This window comes from Parambassis ranga, chromosome 13, assembly GCF_900634625.1.
Source record: "Parambassis ranga chromosome 13, fParRan2.1, whole genome shotgun sequence".
In the NCBI taxonomy this organism is placed as follows: Eukaryota; Metazoa; Chordata; class Actinopteri; family Ambassidae; genus Parambassis; species Parambassis ranga.
The window spans coordinates 19,661,579-19,680,452 of NC_041033.1; the positions used below are offsets into that span (position 1 = coordinate 19,661,579).

Consider the following 18,874-nt stretch of genomic DNA (forward strand, 5'->3'; position numbering starts at 1 on the left):
AGCTGATCTGCTCAGAGGGAGGCAGGGGGGCCCTTTCTAAAATGGGTCACCGGTTAAGTGCCCTTCAGCAGAAATTGAATCTCACCAACTGCCTGAATTGTATTGAGCCGTGGAGGGATGGAGTTGACCTTCAAATAGAGTGGCCTAGGTATAGAAATATATGTGAACAATATCCAGAACAGGCACGCTGAGAAACACAAGCAGTCTTGTTTAAAAGATACTAACAGAGACATTATTTTAGTCTTTCTGACAGGGGTTGCAGGAAAAAAATGTCTTACTTCTCCGTCACGAAGGTGCCTCATGCTCTTTACATGTATTAAATGAAAGGTTTTCTTGGTGCACACAGGCGTGCCATAATATATCTGCAGGGATGGAGCGTCCCTGTCTTTAATCTGGGTTGCTCCTCATTACTTGGCTGTGGCTCCATGGCAATGTGAAATGTGTCCTAGTGAATGTTTTGTATCACAACCCTCTGGAGCATGAAGACATTTGTCCCTGCTGCCTGGTGCCAGACATGCTTCAGCCTTCAGACTTCCTATGCAGGAAGGTAAAGCAAAGAGCCAGCGGGCACCAATGTCTTACTCCAGGAGTTTTACTCCATATCCTGTCCCAGTCTATAGTAGAGATTCTTTCTGTACACAACCACCCATCATTCAGAGGTGTTGTGCATCCTCTGAGAGCATGGCAAGTCGCTGATTAAACCTGCCTACTGCATGCTACTCTGTCCTCCACGACTGGAGAGACTCACACAATAGTTAGCTCCCCTGATATGAAGGGTAATGAATTTCAATGAAGCTCTGCTTGAATCTGTGATTTATGCGTTGGCCTATGTCGAGTGTGTGGCTAAGAGATATTCATGGCCTCCCTTCCCTGCTCTCGGTGGAATCGCAGGCAGTAGACGTGGGCAGTGTGTAGTCTACAAAACTGCGTCAGCGTCAGTCCATGATTGCTCAATTAAACATGTTAGATTGACAGACTATTGTTCACCACAGAAATGTCCATGATGGATAAAGATAGCCTTCATTAGAGACACATTAGTGTGCACAACCTGCAGTGGATTAGTTTCAGAATCTTTCGTGGTGAATAATAAATGACAACCTTACTTTGCAATATTTGTGTCCCTGCAATATTTACACTACAGTGTCTGAATATTTGTAACACTTGGTAGGCATTTCTAATCCCTATGCACACACTCCTATCTAATTTCCCTAACCATCACGCCCCTCACACACACAAACGACTTGTCTCTTTATAGCTTTGAGCTAAGCAGCCCTGACCTTCTTCTACAGCCATCGAAACCCCACCAAAGTCCTGATTGCCTCCACCACACCAGAGGACAGTCTCCCCTGCAAGCCTCTATAGCACAGAAAACACCAGCAGCCTTTCTCTGCTTTCTGCCCACCGTTCTCTGTCTTCACTGTATCTCTGGTCTGCCTGTATGTCCCTCTCCCTCCCTCTCTGTCTCTCTCTCTCTCTCTCTCTCCTTCTCTCTCTTTGTCTTTGTCTTTTCTCTCTCTCTGTCTTGCATTGCATCCTCAGTGATGATTGACTCTCCAGAGTAAAGGGAAGCTGAATCCATGGCTCACATTTCTAGCCCCTTTGTGGAGCACAAGAGATGCTTTGTTCACTAAGTTTTGCCTCAGAGTTTCTGCTGCCTGAAGGCAACGGACAAGATTGAATATTTTTCAGCACCATTTCAGACTTAATTCAGTGAGCATCACATTTCACAGTTGTGCTGCTGTACTTGAGAGATCAGCAGTCGGTCTTTTTTTTTAATAAAAACAAGTGTCAGAACATGGCGTTTTAGCAGAAATAATTATTTTGCAAATGAATTTGATTTAGTTAGAGGGATCAATAGAGGAAAATATGGCTCTGTATGTCCTGCTGATTGTCTGGAACACATAAAAATACACTGTGTGCTGGGAGAGCAATACAATGAATTGTCATAATCACAGTTAAAAACGAATGCGATGCAGACAGCCTGTAAACGGCATAAATACTAACACGAAACATATATTAAAATCGTACAAATCTATCTTAGTGTTGTCCTCCTGGTGTCCCAGGCTAAGAAAAGCTTATTAGTACATGATGTTCTTGTCACCTGAAAATTAAAAAGGGGTGCTGAAGGCAATTAAAAAGCGTTACAACAACATTTACAGGTCCACAAATCTGTGGGAAAAAACCAGCAAAAATATATTAGGATTATGATGTGGTAAAAATGAAATATCAGAGGTTTGATGCAAGGGCTGCAAGAAACGTAGTGTTGAATAACACAACACAGCATTGTGTTTTTATGATTATTTATATTGCACGCTTTGTGTACTCGGAGAGGCATTTATAAACACCAGTGACTCCGAAGAAAAAAAACATGTCTGGATCAGCATGAATTATTGTGGGTCTGCGGTAAGTCACACACTATTTGATTTGTACACACTTAGACAAGGTGTTGTGGTGCTGTTTGTGTGTCCCACTGCAATTTTTTTATTCCTGATTCAGTTTATTGTCTTGTATTCAGGACTTTATAGGTTGTTTTCAAAGACCCACTTGATAAGAACTAGTAGGTTTCAGGTAACTTAGCTTATAGCATTGTGATAAATAGACAACGAAGGAACACAATGTAGTCAGCCTGGTCTACTCATTGTTTCAGCGGTCTGAAATCAGACCATAGATGGTTACATTACAATGGAGGATGTAGTGTTGCTGACTCTTTGCCTGTTTGCAATAAAAGCATCCAATTAGGTTCAGCAAATGACACATGCGAGCCACTTATAACATCCACTGTATATTAAATCCTACACAATCAGAACTTGTTTACTCTTTGAAAATGCTCCTGCTGGTGTGAAACATTAGTAACACTCAGAGCCGTGAAGTAGAAATGTTGACAGGCCTGAAGCCTCTGTTTATCACTGTCATTAGCAAAGGGATAATAATCAACCATAAAGAAAATGAGTGGGAGGAAAAATTGTTTTTCAGAGCACATTACTGAGAAAATCTCCTGACTGCTCTCTTTACAGATTCTATTGACGACTGTCCCAGTAACTGCTTTGGGAACGGTGACTGTGTCGCTGGAACATGCCACTGCTTTTTAGGATTCAAAGGACCTGACTGTGGGCGAGGTGAGTCACTGCCTCACTCAAAATGCCGCTAATAATCTTCATCATTCAGACACATCTCATTTCAGGAGGCTGACCAAATTATATTCACTGCATGGCTGCGGCGAAGGAATTTTAATCTTACAATTGCTTTTAATTGTACTTGAGATCTTTTTTTTTTTCATTAAATGAAGCAGTGCTACTCCACCCCCGTCACCAAGTGCTTTCTCAAGATGGGATTGTTGAGTTTCCCTCTTAGCCTTGAACTTTAACAACCTGAAGTGTCCTGCCGTGACTTAAAGGATACACAGCCATGGAGTTTTTCTATTTATTGCAATAGAAAATGACAAAAAGTGTGTTTTGCAGCACCTGTTTCTAACCGTTACACCTTTATTGCATGTCTCTGATCGGTGTAAAGGGTGCAGCAGTGGCGGTTTATTTTGCCGTGCCTGTGAGCCTGCAGTGGCACATTCTCACAACGTGTGAAAGTGCGAGATAGCATAGATGGAACAAGTCACATCAGACACTTGACTCGAGCCACACCTTTGATTATAACTAAATGAAAAGGTCTTCATGGCATTACAGCACACCTTCTGTGTGAGATTTAACTCTCACATCGACTCTGTTGTCCTTCTGCGACACCTCAGAGCAAAACTTCTACTTGAATGTAATGTGAAAATAACAAGATTAGTCACAAAAATATGCTCTTGAAGAGGATTGTTAACAAAGTACCTTTGTGTCTTCTTGCAGTTTATTATGTTCATTTGGATTCAAGAATGTGTTATGTAAATAAAATACAACTGGTAATTTTTTACCCCCTCACAGTGGTGCATAGAGAAAAAAAAAATTTGAATTTTAAGGCAAGCGTTGACTCACTCTGTCAATTATTAAAACCAAGGCTGTATTAATTTTTAACCTCATTAAAATCACATAAAATACAAGTTTAGGCAGCGTGTTGTTTGCTTTGGTTGTCTTTAAACACACTGTGCATGTGTCGGTTATACATGCTGTAATACATTTTTTAACAGCCACGTGTACTGTATATAAATATATCTGTTGATGTATGTTGTCAGGTGTTGTCATCTGCTCTGGATGCACCAAGTAATTGGTGCTAGGAGGACAGGAAACCTTTTAACATTTCAGTCATATTGAGCACACCATTCTTTGAAGCTGTGGTTAGAGGGCTCCATTCAAACAGATGCATGCTGTCTGCTCTTTTCAAAGCCGCCTGTCCAGTGCTATGCAGTGGGAATGGTCAATACCTTAAAGGTCGCTGCATGTGTCACAGCGGCTGGAAAGGTTCAGAGTGTGACGTTCCCACCAACCAGTGCATCGACATCTCATGCAGCAGCCACGGGACCTGCATCGTGGGAACCTGCATCTGCAACCCCGGCTACAAGGGGGAGAACTGTGAAGAAGGTAATTGTTTTATAAACTCTTGGTAATGTATCCTAAATGAATAAATCCCGCTGTAACCACTAGCTTAGCTTGTTAGTGCTTGACATTTTCCTCATAATGGTGGTGCCTATTAAGTCAGTATGGCTTACAGTCATTGTAGTTGTAAAGAGAGGACATCCTCTATGAAGCGTTATAGCCATAACACTTCATAATATGCATCCGAGGTGAATTTTCCTTGTATAAATCATGGATATAAGACATTACGCTAATAGAAACAGTCCATTTATTGTCTGAATTTTTAGACGCACATCCTGATGTTAATCTATTAGGAACTCTACATTCATTCGCTGGATAAGGCTTGACCAGATAAGACTGAAGGAGCCATTGTGTTTGTCAGCTCTCATTTCAAGATGAAAAATGGACCGTGGGAGTTTGATAAATGGGGGTTTGTGACATCCATAGGCCCCCATTCTATTTTAGGTATAGTGTTAGCCATAAGGAGTGGATGGGAATGTGGACGAGGGCCCTTTAACATTTTTACCTTTCTTCCATGTGACCTTCAGCCACAATGATTAATTGCCAGGAGAGAGTTTCTTGTCAGTTAGCCTCTGATCTTTGTGCCTTGTGCCCAAACCATCTGCTAAGAGGCAAGGGATCCTGTTTGTCTCGCTATAACAGCCTTTATACCCATTTATGTCATGGTAAAGGGGAGCTGCCATGGCGTGGCCTGCTGCTCTCAGTAGCTAGACACTGCTCCTTCTTGGAGCCCATTTGCCATCTGTGTGTACCTCGCAGATATTGTCTAGGCAAAAAAAAAACAAATGTTGTGACTGTGTGCTCCCACAGTGCTTGTTCCCTACAAAGGGAACTCTCATTGAACATCGTGTCGGGGAAAGACATGGTATAGAAACAAGAATCAGTTTGATATTTGCATACTAATTGAAGCGATACAGTGTGCACTGATACAATGTACAGAAAAGATGTAGCAGAGGGAAGACAGTCAACGGCTTCTTTCGTCAAACTAATCTTTACGACAGAGCTGAGGATGCTCCCTCGCACAGGAAGTCAAGCTGTTGCCTCAGGCCTTTCCTTACTGCTCCTTATGTTCTATAGGATTTCTAGCTTTGCGTCACTCTGGCTTTTTGTTTTAGAAGAAACATGCTCCTATTAAGGGAGCTTCCCTCTTTGCGATGGATTTTCACTGTGCAGTGATGAGTGCCAGCCGAAGCGTGGGCTGTACCTGCAGGTTTGTGCCATAAGACCCAGTGTGAAAACAGCCATTTAATTTGCTTCTTTGAAAATCTTGGCTCTGTTTTAAGAAAAAGTAGGCCTCCTTGCATCATTACGTGTGTGTTTCCTCTCTGTACCCTTTTTTTTTTTTTTATATGTGCTAAGCTGAGCGGTAGCCCGCTGCATTTTGCCATTCCACTCAGGATCAAATAGAGATGCCAGGTTGCCTCTGAAAAAAGACAAACAGCAGGTGACTGGTGTGTCTAACACTCCCTCTTTGGAACTCTTTTTAGTCGACTGCCTGGATCCAACATGCTCAGGCCGAGGGGTGTGTGTCCAGGGAGAGTGCCACTGCTTTGTAGGGTGGGGCGGGCCAGGATGTGAGAGCCCCAGGGCCTCCTGCATGGACCAGTGCTCTGGACACGGAGCTTTCCTGGCAGACACCGGAACCTGCAGCTGTGATCCCAACTGGACGGGCCTCGACTGCGCTACAGGTGAGTACTTCCCTCAGATGAGAGTAAATATTGGCAGCAGTCCTCCCTTTTCACTGGCCAGTACCACTTAAGCTCTGCTTACCAAGAAGAAGAAAAAAATCACAGAAAATGTTGCAGAGGTTAAGTTAAATTAGCCAAGAAATTACTTAGGGTATAAACATGATTTTAGCCATCTGCTTATGCACTTAATGTTGCTTAAATATGAAGAAGCAACAGTTTGTACAAATCTTAAAATATCAATTAAATTGCAACACGATACTGTAGTTGAATGTTTCATAGAATCAATAAATATCTTACAGCAATGACTACAAATGCTTGTCCACCAATACTTAGAACTGTAACTGTTGACAATAAAAATAAAACAAACAGCAACCTTGACATCCCCCATCAGTTCATCTCTGATAATCTCCTCGCCTTTGTGTCTAAATATATTGTATCGTTTGGTTCTGTATAACTTTGATAAATGGCCGGCTCCCTGCACAAGTAAACATTTTTGATTTCCATAAAAGAAATTGGCATAAAAGAAAATGGCTCACATAAAAGCCTCAATTATTCTCATCAATGATCAGTTGGAGGTCCGTGGCTGGCAATCAAAGATTTTGCTTTTTCCTTTTTACGATTGGCTTCACTCAACTTTCCACATGGTTACAGCTGGAAGCCACACAAGGGAGGGGAAGCATGCATAGCAGGGATATTGTCAGAGGCAAGATCTAATGCAAGTTAATGCTCTTTGTTGAGTTCTGGTTTTCTTCACATTGGTGCACAGGTTCACAGCTGAAGATTTTTGAATTTTTTTTTTTTTTACCCCCTACCCCCAGAGGATTGTCCTCATTGTGTTCATTTTGTCTATGGGGAATGTTCTCTCTTAGGTATGCAGGAGAATAAGATACAGTTTTAGAGCCAGAATATACCTTCTTGGGGCTCTAAGGATGAAATGAGTACAATATAGGTTTGGCTCTGACAGCAGTGTGCCTGCTCACATTTACTAAAGAAGTATTTTACTGGAAAAACCTCACTGAACTCAGAGGTGGATTGTTAAAGAGCTGTCAAATGCAGGCATCACTGACTTGCAGTGTTGGCGGATGCAAAGGAAAAAGGTGTCTCTTTTTTGTATTTTTCATTATACCGCATGCCAGCTGAGGAATTTTTACAATTCTCCACACATGAGACATGTGATTTGTGTTTATGGGGATTCTCCTGCAGACTGATGCTGCATTTGAGCAGCTCTCTGATGTGTTGATAATCTCTACATCAGCTCTGTTTTCATACAGACTGATACAATTGCTTCAGCTGCTTTCATTCAGACAACATAATTTGTATTCTCGCAAAATATTTTTTCCGAAATCAAAGCTTTTGCACAGCAGTCACGAATCCCTTTTACATTCCACGCAGACACAGTGACCTATTAGGTAATCCCAAGGATTTTCAGGGAAATGGGCAGTTAGTCTGAGTTTGCCTCGCAGAGAAAAAGCTCTGTAAATGATGACGAGTTGGCTCTTTATCCACCTTTATCCTGTTCATTGTCGAGCTTTCTGTGGACTAATACAACACTAAGCTCAGTGGTGTGGTAGTACAGCCGGCAGCCCGTAACCTTGCTGACTTGGGGAAAGAAAAAAAAAAGGATGGAAAGCTTTCAATATATCTTTCAAAGATTCTTTAATCCCATCCTCCTCCCAAATACTTTTAAGTCACAAACTCATTTTCTTGTGCGGCTTTGGAACAGTCCAACCTAGGTGTGCACAGTTGGTTGTAATGCTGTTACTCGCAATAAAACAATGCCTGAGGTTTTATGCCCTTTAATATGTGTGTTTTCATGCCATTTTTGCCATTCTCCCACCCAGAGGAAAGTTTGTTTACATGGTCCTTTTGCACAAATGGTAGCAGCCATCATGGGAATGGGGGTATTTCTCACTGTGGACTCCTCTGGCCACGGATAATGAGGGTTTGCCTGCAGGCTGTAATTGCATCTTTATCACGTTAAAGGTTTCTCCTTTGTTCCAGCTGAACAGTTGTCTCACAGTCGGTTTGTTTTCTCCGACCACTATGCATTCTAATAACTCTGAAGAACGAACTGGGAGTCAGCTTCTTTTTTTTTTTTCCTCCAAAATACGTGCTAATGATCGCTGTTCATTATGGTCATTAGCACCTCCTGTTTAATATCATCTTTAGTGGATGAAGCACTGGTTCAGATGCATAAGCAGAGCTCTGTGGCCAAATTTGTATTTTTTTTTATTTGCTTAAGCACTCGCAGGAAAACTAATTCAAATTCTACTAGCATGCTATACCTAGAAATCAAAAGTCAGGCATATTATTAGCACTTGTCGCAGAGCTGTAATTAGCAGAGAGTGATTTTTATTTATTTATTTAAGCTTTTTAAGCTAGCAGTGGCACGTTATGGTTTCTGGCTGAAAACAGCACTCGGATTGAATTTGTAACAATGACAAAATAGGCACTGTAAAGGCAGTAATTGACTTATTAAAAGATTTTACCTTCAGTTTGGTCCCCTGTGGTCATATTTGAATTGGCTTGGCTAATAAGCCAGGAATACATGGCCTATTGTTCATCGTTGCCCTATACTGCTAAGCCCCTTTTAATACAGAATAGTTAATAAAGAGGTTAACGTTTCAATGAGATTCATAAGTAATCTGTCAGTGTTTAATTTCTTTGAGCTTTCGGCATGTCATGCTCTCCCTCGAGTTCATGAGATGAGGGTAATGTCCCAGGCTCTATCACACCCAGTCAGGGAGGTCTTTCAGCCGCCACACAATAGCGTCAGCCGAGCTTTACCACGGCTCTGTCTCTCGGTCGCCTCCGTTCCATGAATGAATGTACTTCTTCCTCTTGTACACAGTACTTAGAATAAAAATAGCAGTATTGACATTTTGTGGTTTGAATCGCTGCGTGTGGAGCCTTGCCTCATGCCTGTAGCCCTTAGCAGACCATGTGGCCAAGCTTTGAAAACAGCGTGAAAAATAAAAGAGATAAGACTTACAGTTTAATCAAAATGGTAGGGCTGATGTTGTTGCCGTTTCTAGAAGTTCCAGCTGTGTATTTTTTCCCCACCTTCATAGCACAAAGAGATGAATTTACAAAACAGAGAAGAGGCAAGGGGAAGAATAAGTCTGCTAAGGCCACAGCAATCCTTGTCTTTTCTTGGTAATGGACTTATTAGATTTGTATTGTCAAAAAGGATTGCCCCTCATGAGGTGCAGGAATTTCTTTTCAGCTGCCATCAGACAAGGTAGTGGAGCGTGGCCGCCTTTCCTTGACAATAACTTCTGGATTTGTCTTTTTTTCCACCCCTGTTGCCTTGTCCCATCACCACCACCACCACCACCCCCTCTTCCTCTCTGTCTGTCTTCCCCCACTCCCTTTTTTTTGTCTTTCTTCTATGTCCCTGTCTCCCACAGAGATTTGTGCAGCGGACTGTGGTGGCCATGGCATTTGTGTTTCGGGCACCTGCCGCTGCGACGAAGGCTGGATGGGCACTGGGTGTGACCAGAGGGCGTGTCACCCACGCTGCAACGAACATGGCACTTGCAAGGACGGCAAGTGTGAATGCAGTCCCGGGTGGAACGGAGAACACTGCACTATTGGTAGGATGGGAAGAGGTTTTGGGTTGGGTGGAATGGGGGGGGGGGGGGGTTCTGTCTGTCTGTGTGTTTTGGAATCCAACAAAAGCGAAGGCTGACATTCTGCCTGCCTGTGTATGAGGAACTGGGTGTGAGGGGATGGGGTCCAGTCGGAAAAGAGAGGGAAAAGCATGCTTAATTGAATTTGTGCAACTCGGTAAAGCATGAACAGGTTTACTCAAGGATCTGAGGCTTGCCTTCATGCATTTTAATGTGGGAATGTGCTAAGGTGTCCTTTCATTTTACTCATCCCTTTCCCCATCTCTTTCTTTGCTCCTTATTCCATTTACTATGAATTTCAAGTGCTGACATGTGAGTCATTGTGAAGCAGGTCAACCACCGCTTTTAGCTCTTTGTGTTTTTTGACGTTCTTCTTCTGTAAACACTCGCACAAGTTAAGTTTTCGAGACCTTCACCAGATGTCAAAAGCTTTCTTAAAAACCTTGACTCATGTAAACCTAAAAAAAAAAGTTTCAGTTTGTATTTACTTGCCAGAGACTGAAATGATTAAGTGCTGTGTGGTTTGTGGTGGTTTCATCATCTCTTCTCAGTGTGCCAGCTGTGGTTCAGTGGTTGATAATGTTGCCCTTTTTTATTTTTGTTTAAACAGAGAATAGTTAAGCGGTAGAACTCTTGTTAAGTGTACACAACACTTTAGATTGAAAATGTACTTTTTGCTATTGTTTGCTTTCCAGGCGAGGTGACTGCAGTAATATGTTAATTTCCCACTGCAGCCAGGCTTTTATCACAAGTAGCTCAACAGTAACAAGCAGTAGTTGACCTCCGTTTGTAACCCGTCTTTTCTGTTTCTGAAATGTCAACTGCTTCAAAGGTGGAGAATGCAGATATTTTTAGTTACGGTGATGGATGTTCCTGAGGTTTTGACAGTTTACGTGCAACCTGAGCTCATTAAGACAAGTGTTATAATGCAGTTATCTTCTCAATGTTTGATGTCAGCACTGTCAAACCTCTCCTAAACATCAGAGGCGATGCCAAGGACATGCTATGTGATGCCTGCTTTTGCAAGACTGCAACTTTAGCATTCTGTGGTTGTGTGTGTGTGTGCATCAGTTCCTCATTTTTTTCCTCTTCTGTTTGTTTTCTTCTTCTCTTTTATTTCTTTGATTTATTGGAGGAAAGTAACTGAATGCATCCAGTAAAAGAAAAAAAAAGTGTACTTGCGCTGTGGAATACAATGGCCCTCTTGGTTTAGTGAACAACAATTTGACTCAGAAATAAGGTGGGACAAAAATTTGAGAATGCTCATAAGTACGTTTGTAGTCAAATAGATAATGGTTTTTCACAGTACTCTTTTGCATATCTTGATGCAGAGCTGCCTGAGTACAGCGCCTCGACTCAGTTTGTGAATGTTTTATATGCTGACCTTACATTATTGATGAGACTTTTATAAGTGCCATATTGAGATCCCCCCCCCGCTTGACAAGAATATTCCTCAGTGTCATCCATTAAGATGCCAAAGATCTCAATTTAAATCAATTTTCATTATTGGGAGTTCTGTGTTGTCCCAGAGCCCCCCGTGCAGCGGAGCCCAAGAGGTCCTGCCATTGACAAAACCTCTGGTGACCTCATCGTCCGTACAGGCGTTTCAAGATTAAAAGCACTTTTTGTTGAACATTCCGACCTCCTGTACTGGTTAAGACATTTATGGGCGGTAATATGTGCATCAATCATGTTGCTTTTGAAACACTCCCCTGAGACACTCTGCCGATCGTAGCAGTTAATAAACAGGGACAGATTGAACCATATTTTTTTTTTATCCTCTCTCTGGTTCTTCTGTTTATCTTTCCTCTCTTATTCTCTTTCTCCGTGTTCACGACCTCCCCGTCTTTTTTTCCATCTCCATTCCTCTCCTGTGTGTTGGATCGTACGTGTCGTGTTGCTTGTAATGCATGCTTGTAATGCTTCATGACTGCATTGTTATTTTTTTTTCCTTTTTGTAATTGTAAACTAACACATTGCCTTGCTGTCCTGTCATGGAAGTGGCACTGTTCAAACCTCCCTTATATGTCCTGTCTTTTATCTCCCAAGCTCACTATCTGGATAAGGTAGTGAAAGGTATGGCATTCCTCCTTCCTTCTATTTTGCCCTCCTCCCATTGTAACTCCAGCCAGCATTAACAAATCATGCACACGCTCCATGCTCTTCTCTTACATTGACATTTGCACACACTATGCACTTCTTGTTGCTCCAAACAACTCATTCTAATTACCCCCCCCCCCCCCCCCCCCCATCAACTTTTTTGCCATATTGTCACACAGTAATCTCCTCTTAGCACTTTCGCACCGTGTGATAAAGTTGCGCTGCTTTCCTTACGTGTTGGATGTTTGGTTTGTGTGCATCCTGCTTTCTCAATAGGGGGTGTTGGGGAAAAGGGGGCTTCATAACCTGTGCCATGCATTATGGATGAGTGTGCAGCTATGCGAGCGGCCTGATAGGTGCTGAGGCCGCATCCTCTCTAATTAAAAGAGTTCATGGTCTGGTTGGTGCAGGGCGAGCAGGGGGTGGAGGCTCTGCTGCAACCTGGCCTCTCTGCCTCCAGCACCCTCTCTCTCTCTCTCTCTCTCGCTCTGACTGTGTCCTTGGTAATGGACCACCTGGCACGAGTGCGGCTGCCAGAGGAGTTGTGCGAACACTTGCAGCCTCACGTTTGCATTTTCAGGCAGGCTTGGGCAGGGCTCAGCAGGGGCTTCTCTCTGAAAGGGCTGCCAATTAAGTTGTACCAGTGCCAACAGAGAGTGGATCTTTATTTGTCCTTGTAATAAACATTCTGAGCTTACTAATCATCTGTCTCCACTGGTCTAACCAGAGCTATTTCGTCCATTTGCTCAAATTAAAGGACAGCTAATTCCTGAAAGTGTCTAGGAGGCAAGGCATTGAATCATTATATCAGCCTTCAGTAGTGAATCTCAAACAGAACATTCAGATGGGAATTTGTTGTTTTCCTTTATTTACATAGATCTACACTATTTTACAAAACCCAAGGAATAGTACAAGAGTACAAATGAATGGCTGCGACTGAGACACAAAAAATACTCATACTCATATTTTGTATATAAATATATTCCCACTTTTTAAACCCTCTGAATCCCGAGCAGTTTGTGGGTGTTTTTTCCACACCTGTCATACTTTTAGTCAGTATGGCTCATTTTTTTTCTACAATATAAAGTCTTGTGCTTCTGTGGAAACAGCATAATCACGGCTATAAGAGAATGCCAACATGACATTTGTACAGTATAATACATACATAAAGACGTAAACCCTTACAAATATGAAAGAAATAATACAAATGCTTACTTTTTACAGCTACTTATTTACTAGTTTTCACACTACTCTGCACATAATCTGTAAAAAGCCTCCGAATCAGCCAAATATTTGCTGAATTTTTGCCGCATGACAGCTGGTGGCAAGTGAATCAATCATGGCTTCCTAGTTCCACTGAGAAAATCTCGTCAGTGCAAATTGTTTTGGCGTTTATCAATCTAGACAAGTCGAATCAAAGAAAAATACTCGACTAGTTTTTTTTTTTTTTTTTTAAACAATACAGCTCCTACAGTACATGAGGCGGTTCATTGAACAGACGGCTCATGCTATAATACCTTCCTTACTTAGTGCTGAAGTAAACAAAATGTAACTAAAGCATCACTCAACCAGCCGCGTCCAACTTTACCCATCTACTGCTGGTGCTGCTTCTAACTCTTCTCATGCTAAAGATGGTCTCTGTGTCCTTCTCATCACTGTTTCTTCCATCAGCTGATTGTTCTCTTTTATACAGCTCCCATTCAGCACACCTGCCTCTCTCGCTTGCCCACACCTATTCTCTGTCTGCCTCTCTCTCTCTCTTTCTTTCTTTCTTTCTCTGTCTGTGATATAAGAGCGCACAGTCGAGACAGCTGCCCCCATCTCTTAAGTTGATAAAAAAAAAAATGGGTCAGCTTGGCATTCTCTCTATCAAGGCAGCTTACTAACAACACAAACTGTGACAGTGTTGGCGTGTTTGATATCTTCAGATTTTTTAACCCTCTTCTTCAGTGAGAGGATATGAATCATAAAGAACCAGATAAATGTCAAACAGCCGGAGAAAATGGGTGAGATAATCCTCTGATCTGTAGGCCCTTGTGACGACACATCCAAAGAGAAACAGAGGAACGTTTCACCTGTCGCTCTGCCTCAGCCTGCATTTACAGTAGCTCCCTTGGGGTCACATGTCCACAGTTAGTGTAAGCACAGCCCATCCCTGCAGAATGACACTGCCTTATATACTACTATACTGTTTTGTTTTCTGAGCATGCACTCCTCCATTAAAGGATAGTCTTATTGATTGCTAAGATGAGCCTGGATCAATTATCAAGTAATAATATAGACCTTCTTTTTTTACAGAAGACAGTATCAGTAATATTAGTGACAAAATTATGCTTAAAATCCACAAAAATATAAAAGTAGATCCAATTATGTGCAGGAATACCAGCATATACACCATTGCACTCATTAGCCAGCCATAGCAGCACAGCTAAAGGAGGCCAATCTACTGTAGTAATGAGTGAATATTGATTTAGAAGATCCCTCTTATCTGATTGTACTACAAAGGGATATTAGAAGCTTCACAAAAGGTGTATCAAATTAATCAACTTCAGCTGAGGGTCATTATAGCCTCACTCATTTAAAATCCTAACATGACTTCAGTCTTTAGCTACTAGAGAAACGTTAGCAACCAGCCTCTGTCATCTACAAGCCCACACTCTGTCTGTTTCTGCACAGACGATGCCCAGTGTTGATCTGTTACCCATTAAAACTGCATTATTGTGTACTCTGCAACAACCTTTGTGTTTGTCCCCTTTTTGTTACACAGAGGGCTGTCCTGGTTTGTGCAATGGAAATGGTAGGTGCACTCTGGGTAACAATGGCTGGTACTGTGTGTGCCAGCTGGGCTGGAGGGGCACTGGCTGTGACACCTCAATGGAAACTGCCTGCAGTGATGTCAAGGACAACGATGGAGGTAAAATCACAAACAACACACAGCAGTGACTTCTGACACTGGCCAGACGTCAACAGAGACTCTTACCCAGACATGATTTGACTATAAAATGAACCACCTTTGTGCTTTAGAATATACTGTACCGGCTTTATGCTTTTGCAGCCTCACTTCTTACACAGGTGTGGATGAGGAATGGCTCACAGCCAGTCACCTGGACAACAGGTTTTTTATTAAAAAGCAGAGTCGCTGGCCCGAGGCCTTGAACATTCACTGGCCCCAGGAGGAAGTCTATGCTCTGCCCTCTAACTAGCCCAGAGCAGAGCCAGGCACACACACAGAGCCAGCCCAGGGGGCTGCGCCGCTCTTGAGGCCAACAGAGAGACGTGACTTCCTTTCTTCCAGACCTCTTTCTTGGCCTGAGCTTCGCGCTAGTATTCCTTATTTATGCAGGGCCAGTTTGTCTCCCCATCACTGTACAGAGACCACACAGCTCTCGATGGCAAAAGCAAGGTGCTGCTGGGGATTTGACTGACTCCTGACAGCAGAGTTTATTTTTACCACCCATCTGGCCAGATAGGCCCTGAAAGTAAAGGGTAGGGAGTCCAATGACCCACTTCGGCAAAGTAAAGTGCATTGCAAACAGCTCCTTCTGTTTAGTGTTATTTTATTTAAATTACTAATAACCAAGAGCAATGCTTAAGATATTTATAATACTATATAACCACAATCAAAATGATTAATCCCCACCTGTCTCTTCTTTTCTTTCATGTTTTTCTCTAGTACTCCCTTCAAATGCCCCAAATAAGCGACACATAATACTCTCTCTCTGCTTTTCTTTGATTATAGCTAAGTTGTATCCTCTGCTTATTTTATATCTTGAAGTATTGTGCATATATTAACATGAGACGAAATATAGCAGCAGGAAATTTGGGCAGTAAAGATATGGAGAGTGTGTGCAGACAGCAGCAGTAGTGGAGGATTTATGCTGAGACCTCCTTGCAGATTTAGAGCTGCGTTTCTGTAAATGGAGTTGGGAATTTGATGAGAATAAATGATCTCCATCTGATTGGTTCCCAATTCAATCTGCTGCATGACAACGATCCCAAAACATTCAGCCAGACTCATAAAGAATGAGATGAGAACAAAAACCCCCGCAGTGGATGGTGTGGCCTCTGCACGTCCTTAGTCTCAGAATCATGGAATAAGAAGCAACCTGCCACACGTAATATACTGGATAAGCTCATCACTTGTACCCAAAACTTTTCCACACTGCTGTATATTGCTTGATTGCTTTTGCCAGGTGTGTGTCCATGCTGTTGTTTAACGTGCTTTTGTGTGTGTGTGTGTGTGTGTGACTTGTCTGACCTTGTCAGATGGCCTGGTGGACTGCATGGATCCAGACTGCTGTCTGCAGGCAACCTGTCACACCACCTCTCTGTGTGTGGGCTCCCCGGATCCCCTGGACATCATCCAGGAGACACAGATGTCCTCTGCACAGAGCAACCTGCAGACTTTCTATGAGCGTGTGCGCTTCCTGGTGGGCAGGGACAGCACACACATCATCCCCGGAGCCAACCCCTTCGATGGCATGTGAGTGACTTGTGCATTACTCCCACCAGACAGCACCCAGTGCACCCATGTCTAACTAGAGAGGGGAGCTGCTGTTCTCCTGGGAAAAGATTTCTAGCATCAATATTTGATTGAATTCTTTCTTTTTTTTTTAATTCAGAGTTTTTTGAGATTGTGCTCTTTCAGTGGAGGTAGTCAAGTTGGTAATTGATGCTCTGTTGAACTCAACAGTGGTCCAGACTGAATTTGAATTAGCTAACATCACTTTTTAAGTAATGTCATTTCAGGAGCAAGCATAAATCAGTCAATGGGTTTTATTTTTTAATGTAGGACAGTTCAAATTGCTGTAGCCTGTTATAGCTATTGCACTTTTTAGTAAATGTAAAAAAAAAAAATTGAATCCAGAAAAAAAATGTCTGTGCAGCGGAGTGGAGTGGAGGCAGCTGTAGGGAAATGTAGGTCGAGACGGGCAGAGACATGTGACATGCTCGGCTGAAAGGTTGATGGACAAATGATGATGGACAAACACAGAATGTGGCGAAAAGCAAGGAGCATTCCCCACCAAGAGAGGCATCTCATATTCATGTATTGTGATTACTTTTACTGTAATCCATCTGAGGCCCACTCCCAGAGGCAAAGCTCATGACACCCCAGCCATGGAATCTGAGATTCTTTCATATCACACAGGATAGCAGTCAACTGTCCCAAAAGATTCCCCCTGCCTCTGTTTTCCTTTGTCTCCTTCTCTTTTCATCTTTAATCGCTTGTGAGGCTGTGTCACCTATTTGCATTTCACTTGCTTATGTATTTCTCTCATTTTGGCTTATTATATTTGTGTGACAGCAACAGACAAACAGCCGCAGCAACATAAAGATCAGATTGAGAATATTTGAATTTTTATTTGTAGAATGTCAATTTGGATTTTCATGGTTTGTGGTTGTGGTTTCAGACAGTTATGTTTTAGTGTGGCATTTGAAGGTTAAGTCAAAGGTGTCCCTGCTCAGGCAAGATCATTTCCTTTTTGTGGACAACACATAATTACACTATTTTATCTTTATCTTAAAAATATATAAATCACATTATTTTTCTTTTCGTGGCTGATACTGTGACATTTTACCCTCATTGACATTTTTCTAGCTTTCAAGAACCACTCAACATTTTGCAGTTCCTCACTGGACAGAGGACGAGGCGTAGAGGGTTGAGTAATCCTCTTGTCTCTCTCTCACAAGATGCAGCCATAAATAAGTAAAATGAAGAATCCAGAGATAAGCTGCAAGATTGGAGGCCTGGGCTCACCTAAAAATATCAGTGATAATCTATTATTCATGCTTGGTATTCTTTCCCCACCCACTGACAGATATGAGCATTTATGACGGGGGGGGCTCTGGGCTTTAAGATGAGCCTTACAGGCACAGTCTCGGCATCTTCCTTCCTGATCCGCCTTGCCCTGGTCACCCGATCATCTCTCTATTGATCCACTAACCACTTCCTGATGCTAGTAGACATGTTGGACCGCTATTTCTGATGTTTTCCACCACAAATGGCTGCAAAGGTGCCACCGAATAAAGCATCTGCCACTGCATAAAACGTCTTGATTCTCCACCATGACACACAATACAAGAGACTGCCTCTAGACCCAGCAGTGCGTGCTGACCAGAATAGTAAACAGGGACTTTGTCCGTGGAACAATTTGGGCCAAGATTGATAGCTGGCTTATAATAGCAAGGCAGAAGCCATTCGCTTCATTTACAGGCTTGTGCTTTTATTATTTTATTTAGGACTCTTTTATCAGCGTTAGGCCATTAATGTCAGAAAAGCTCCTGTTTGTTTTTTTTTTATCTGTGCTCTAGCCTTTTTAGCGGTGTTATATATTTGCAGAGCTAAAGTTTTACACTGCTCAGCAGGCTGTGTAACATACAGACAGGGAAAAAAGGGCCGCAGTGACATGCTTACATTTGCAGCAGAGTTTACCCTGTAATCAAGTCATTTGCGTGGGTAATGATGTTTTTGTTGCTTCCGTGGTAATGGTACTATTTATTAGCCTTGCCCATTGGCATGCATTTGTTACTGTGTCTGAAATAACACTGTAAGAAAACAGTGTAGGGTACTGCTCTGTTTATATGTGACATTTATTTCACCGGAGGTTGTTCACTTTCATTAAAAGTCCCTTCAGCTGACATGCTTAATTATTACACCCATATAGTATTTTGTCTAACAGCAGACTTGATTCATATCCTCAGAGTGAGTTCAAGGCTTGTTCAACTTCATCATGTCAAAGACGCAAGTGAGGGGTGAAGCTGACATCTGTGGAAAAAATCCAGCCTAACAACACTCGACCTGACGTAGCCTTGTTATCCATAATACAGCAACAATCTAAACCAGGGATGATTTCATGCTGAGTTCAGGGGCTTCACCTGTTTATTTTTCTCAACATGTCCTCCCTCTGCCCTCTGCGGATGATGCATG

General features: G+C 42.3%; 1 protein-coding gene across 3 annotated transcripts in view; it reads left to right on the forward strand.

Moving 5' to 3' along the window:
• The window catches only part of tenm4 (teneurin transmembrane protein 4), a 106,950-nt gene that overhangs the window by 46,997 nt on the left and 41,079 nt on the right, over window positions 1–18,874 (forward strand). For 2 of the 3 annotated variants that reach the window (XM_028418879.1, XM_028418877.1), the window contains 6 exons: window positions 3,015–3,116; window positions 4,317–4,511; window positions 6,014–6,214; window positions 9,625–9,810; window positions 14,714–14,860; window positions 16,213–16,429. In XM_028418879.1, coding sequence (XP_028274680.1) covers window positions 3,015–3,116; window positions 4,317–4,511; window positions 6,014–6,214; window positions 9,625–9,810; window positions 14,714–14,860; window positions 16,213–16,429 — 1,048 coding nt within the window. Of the gene's footprint in view, window positions 1–3,014; window positions 3,117–4,316; window positions 4,512–6,013; window positions 6,215–9,624; window positions 9,811–11,895; window positions 11,923–14,713; window positions 14,861–16,212; window positions 16,430–18,874 lie in introns of all 3 variants that reach the window. The other variant, XM_028418878.1, reaches the window with a different exon arrangement.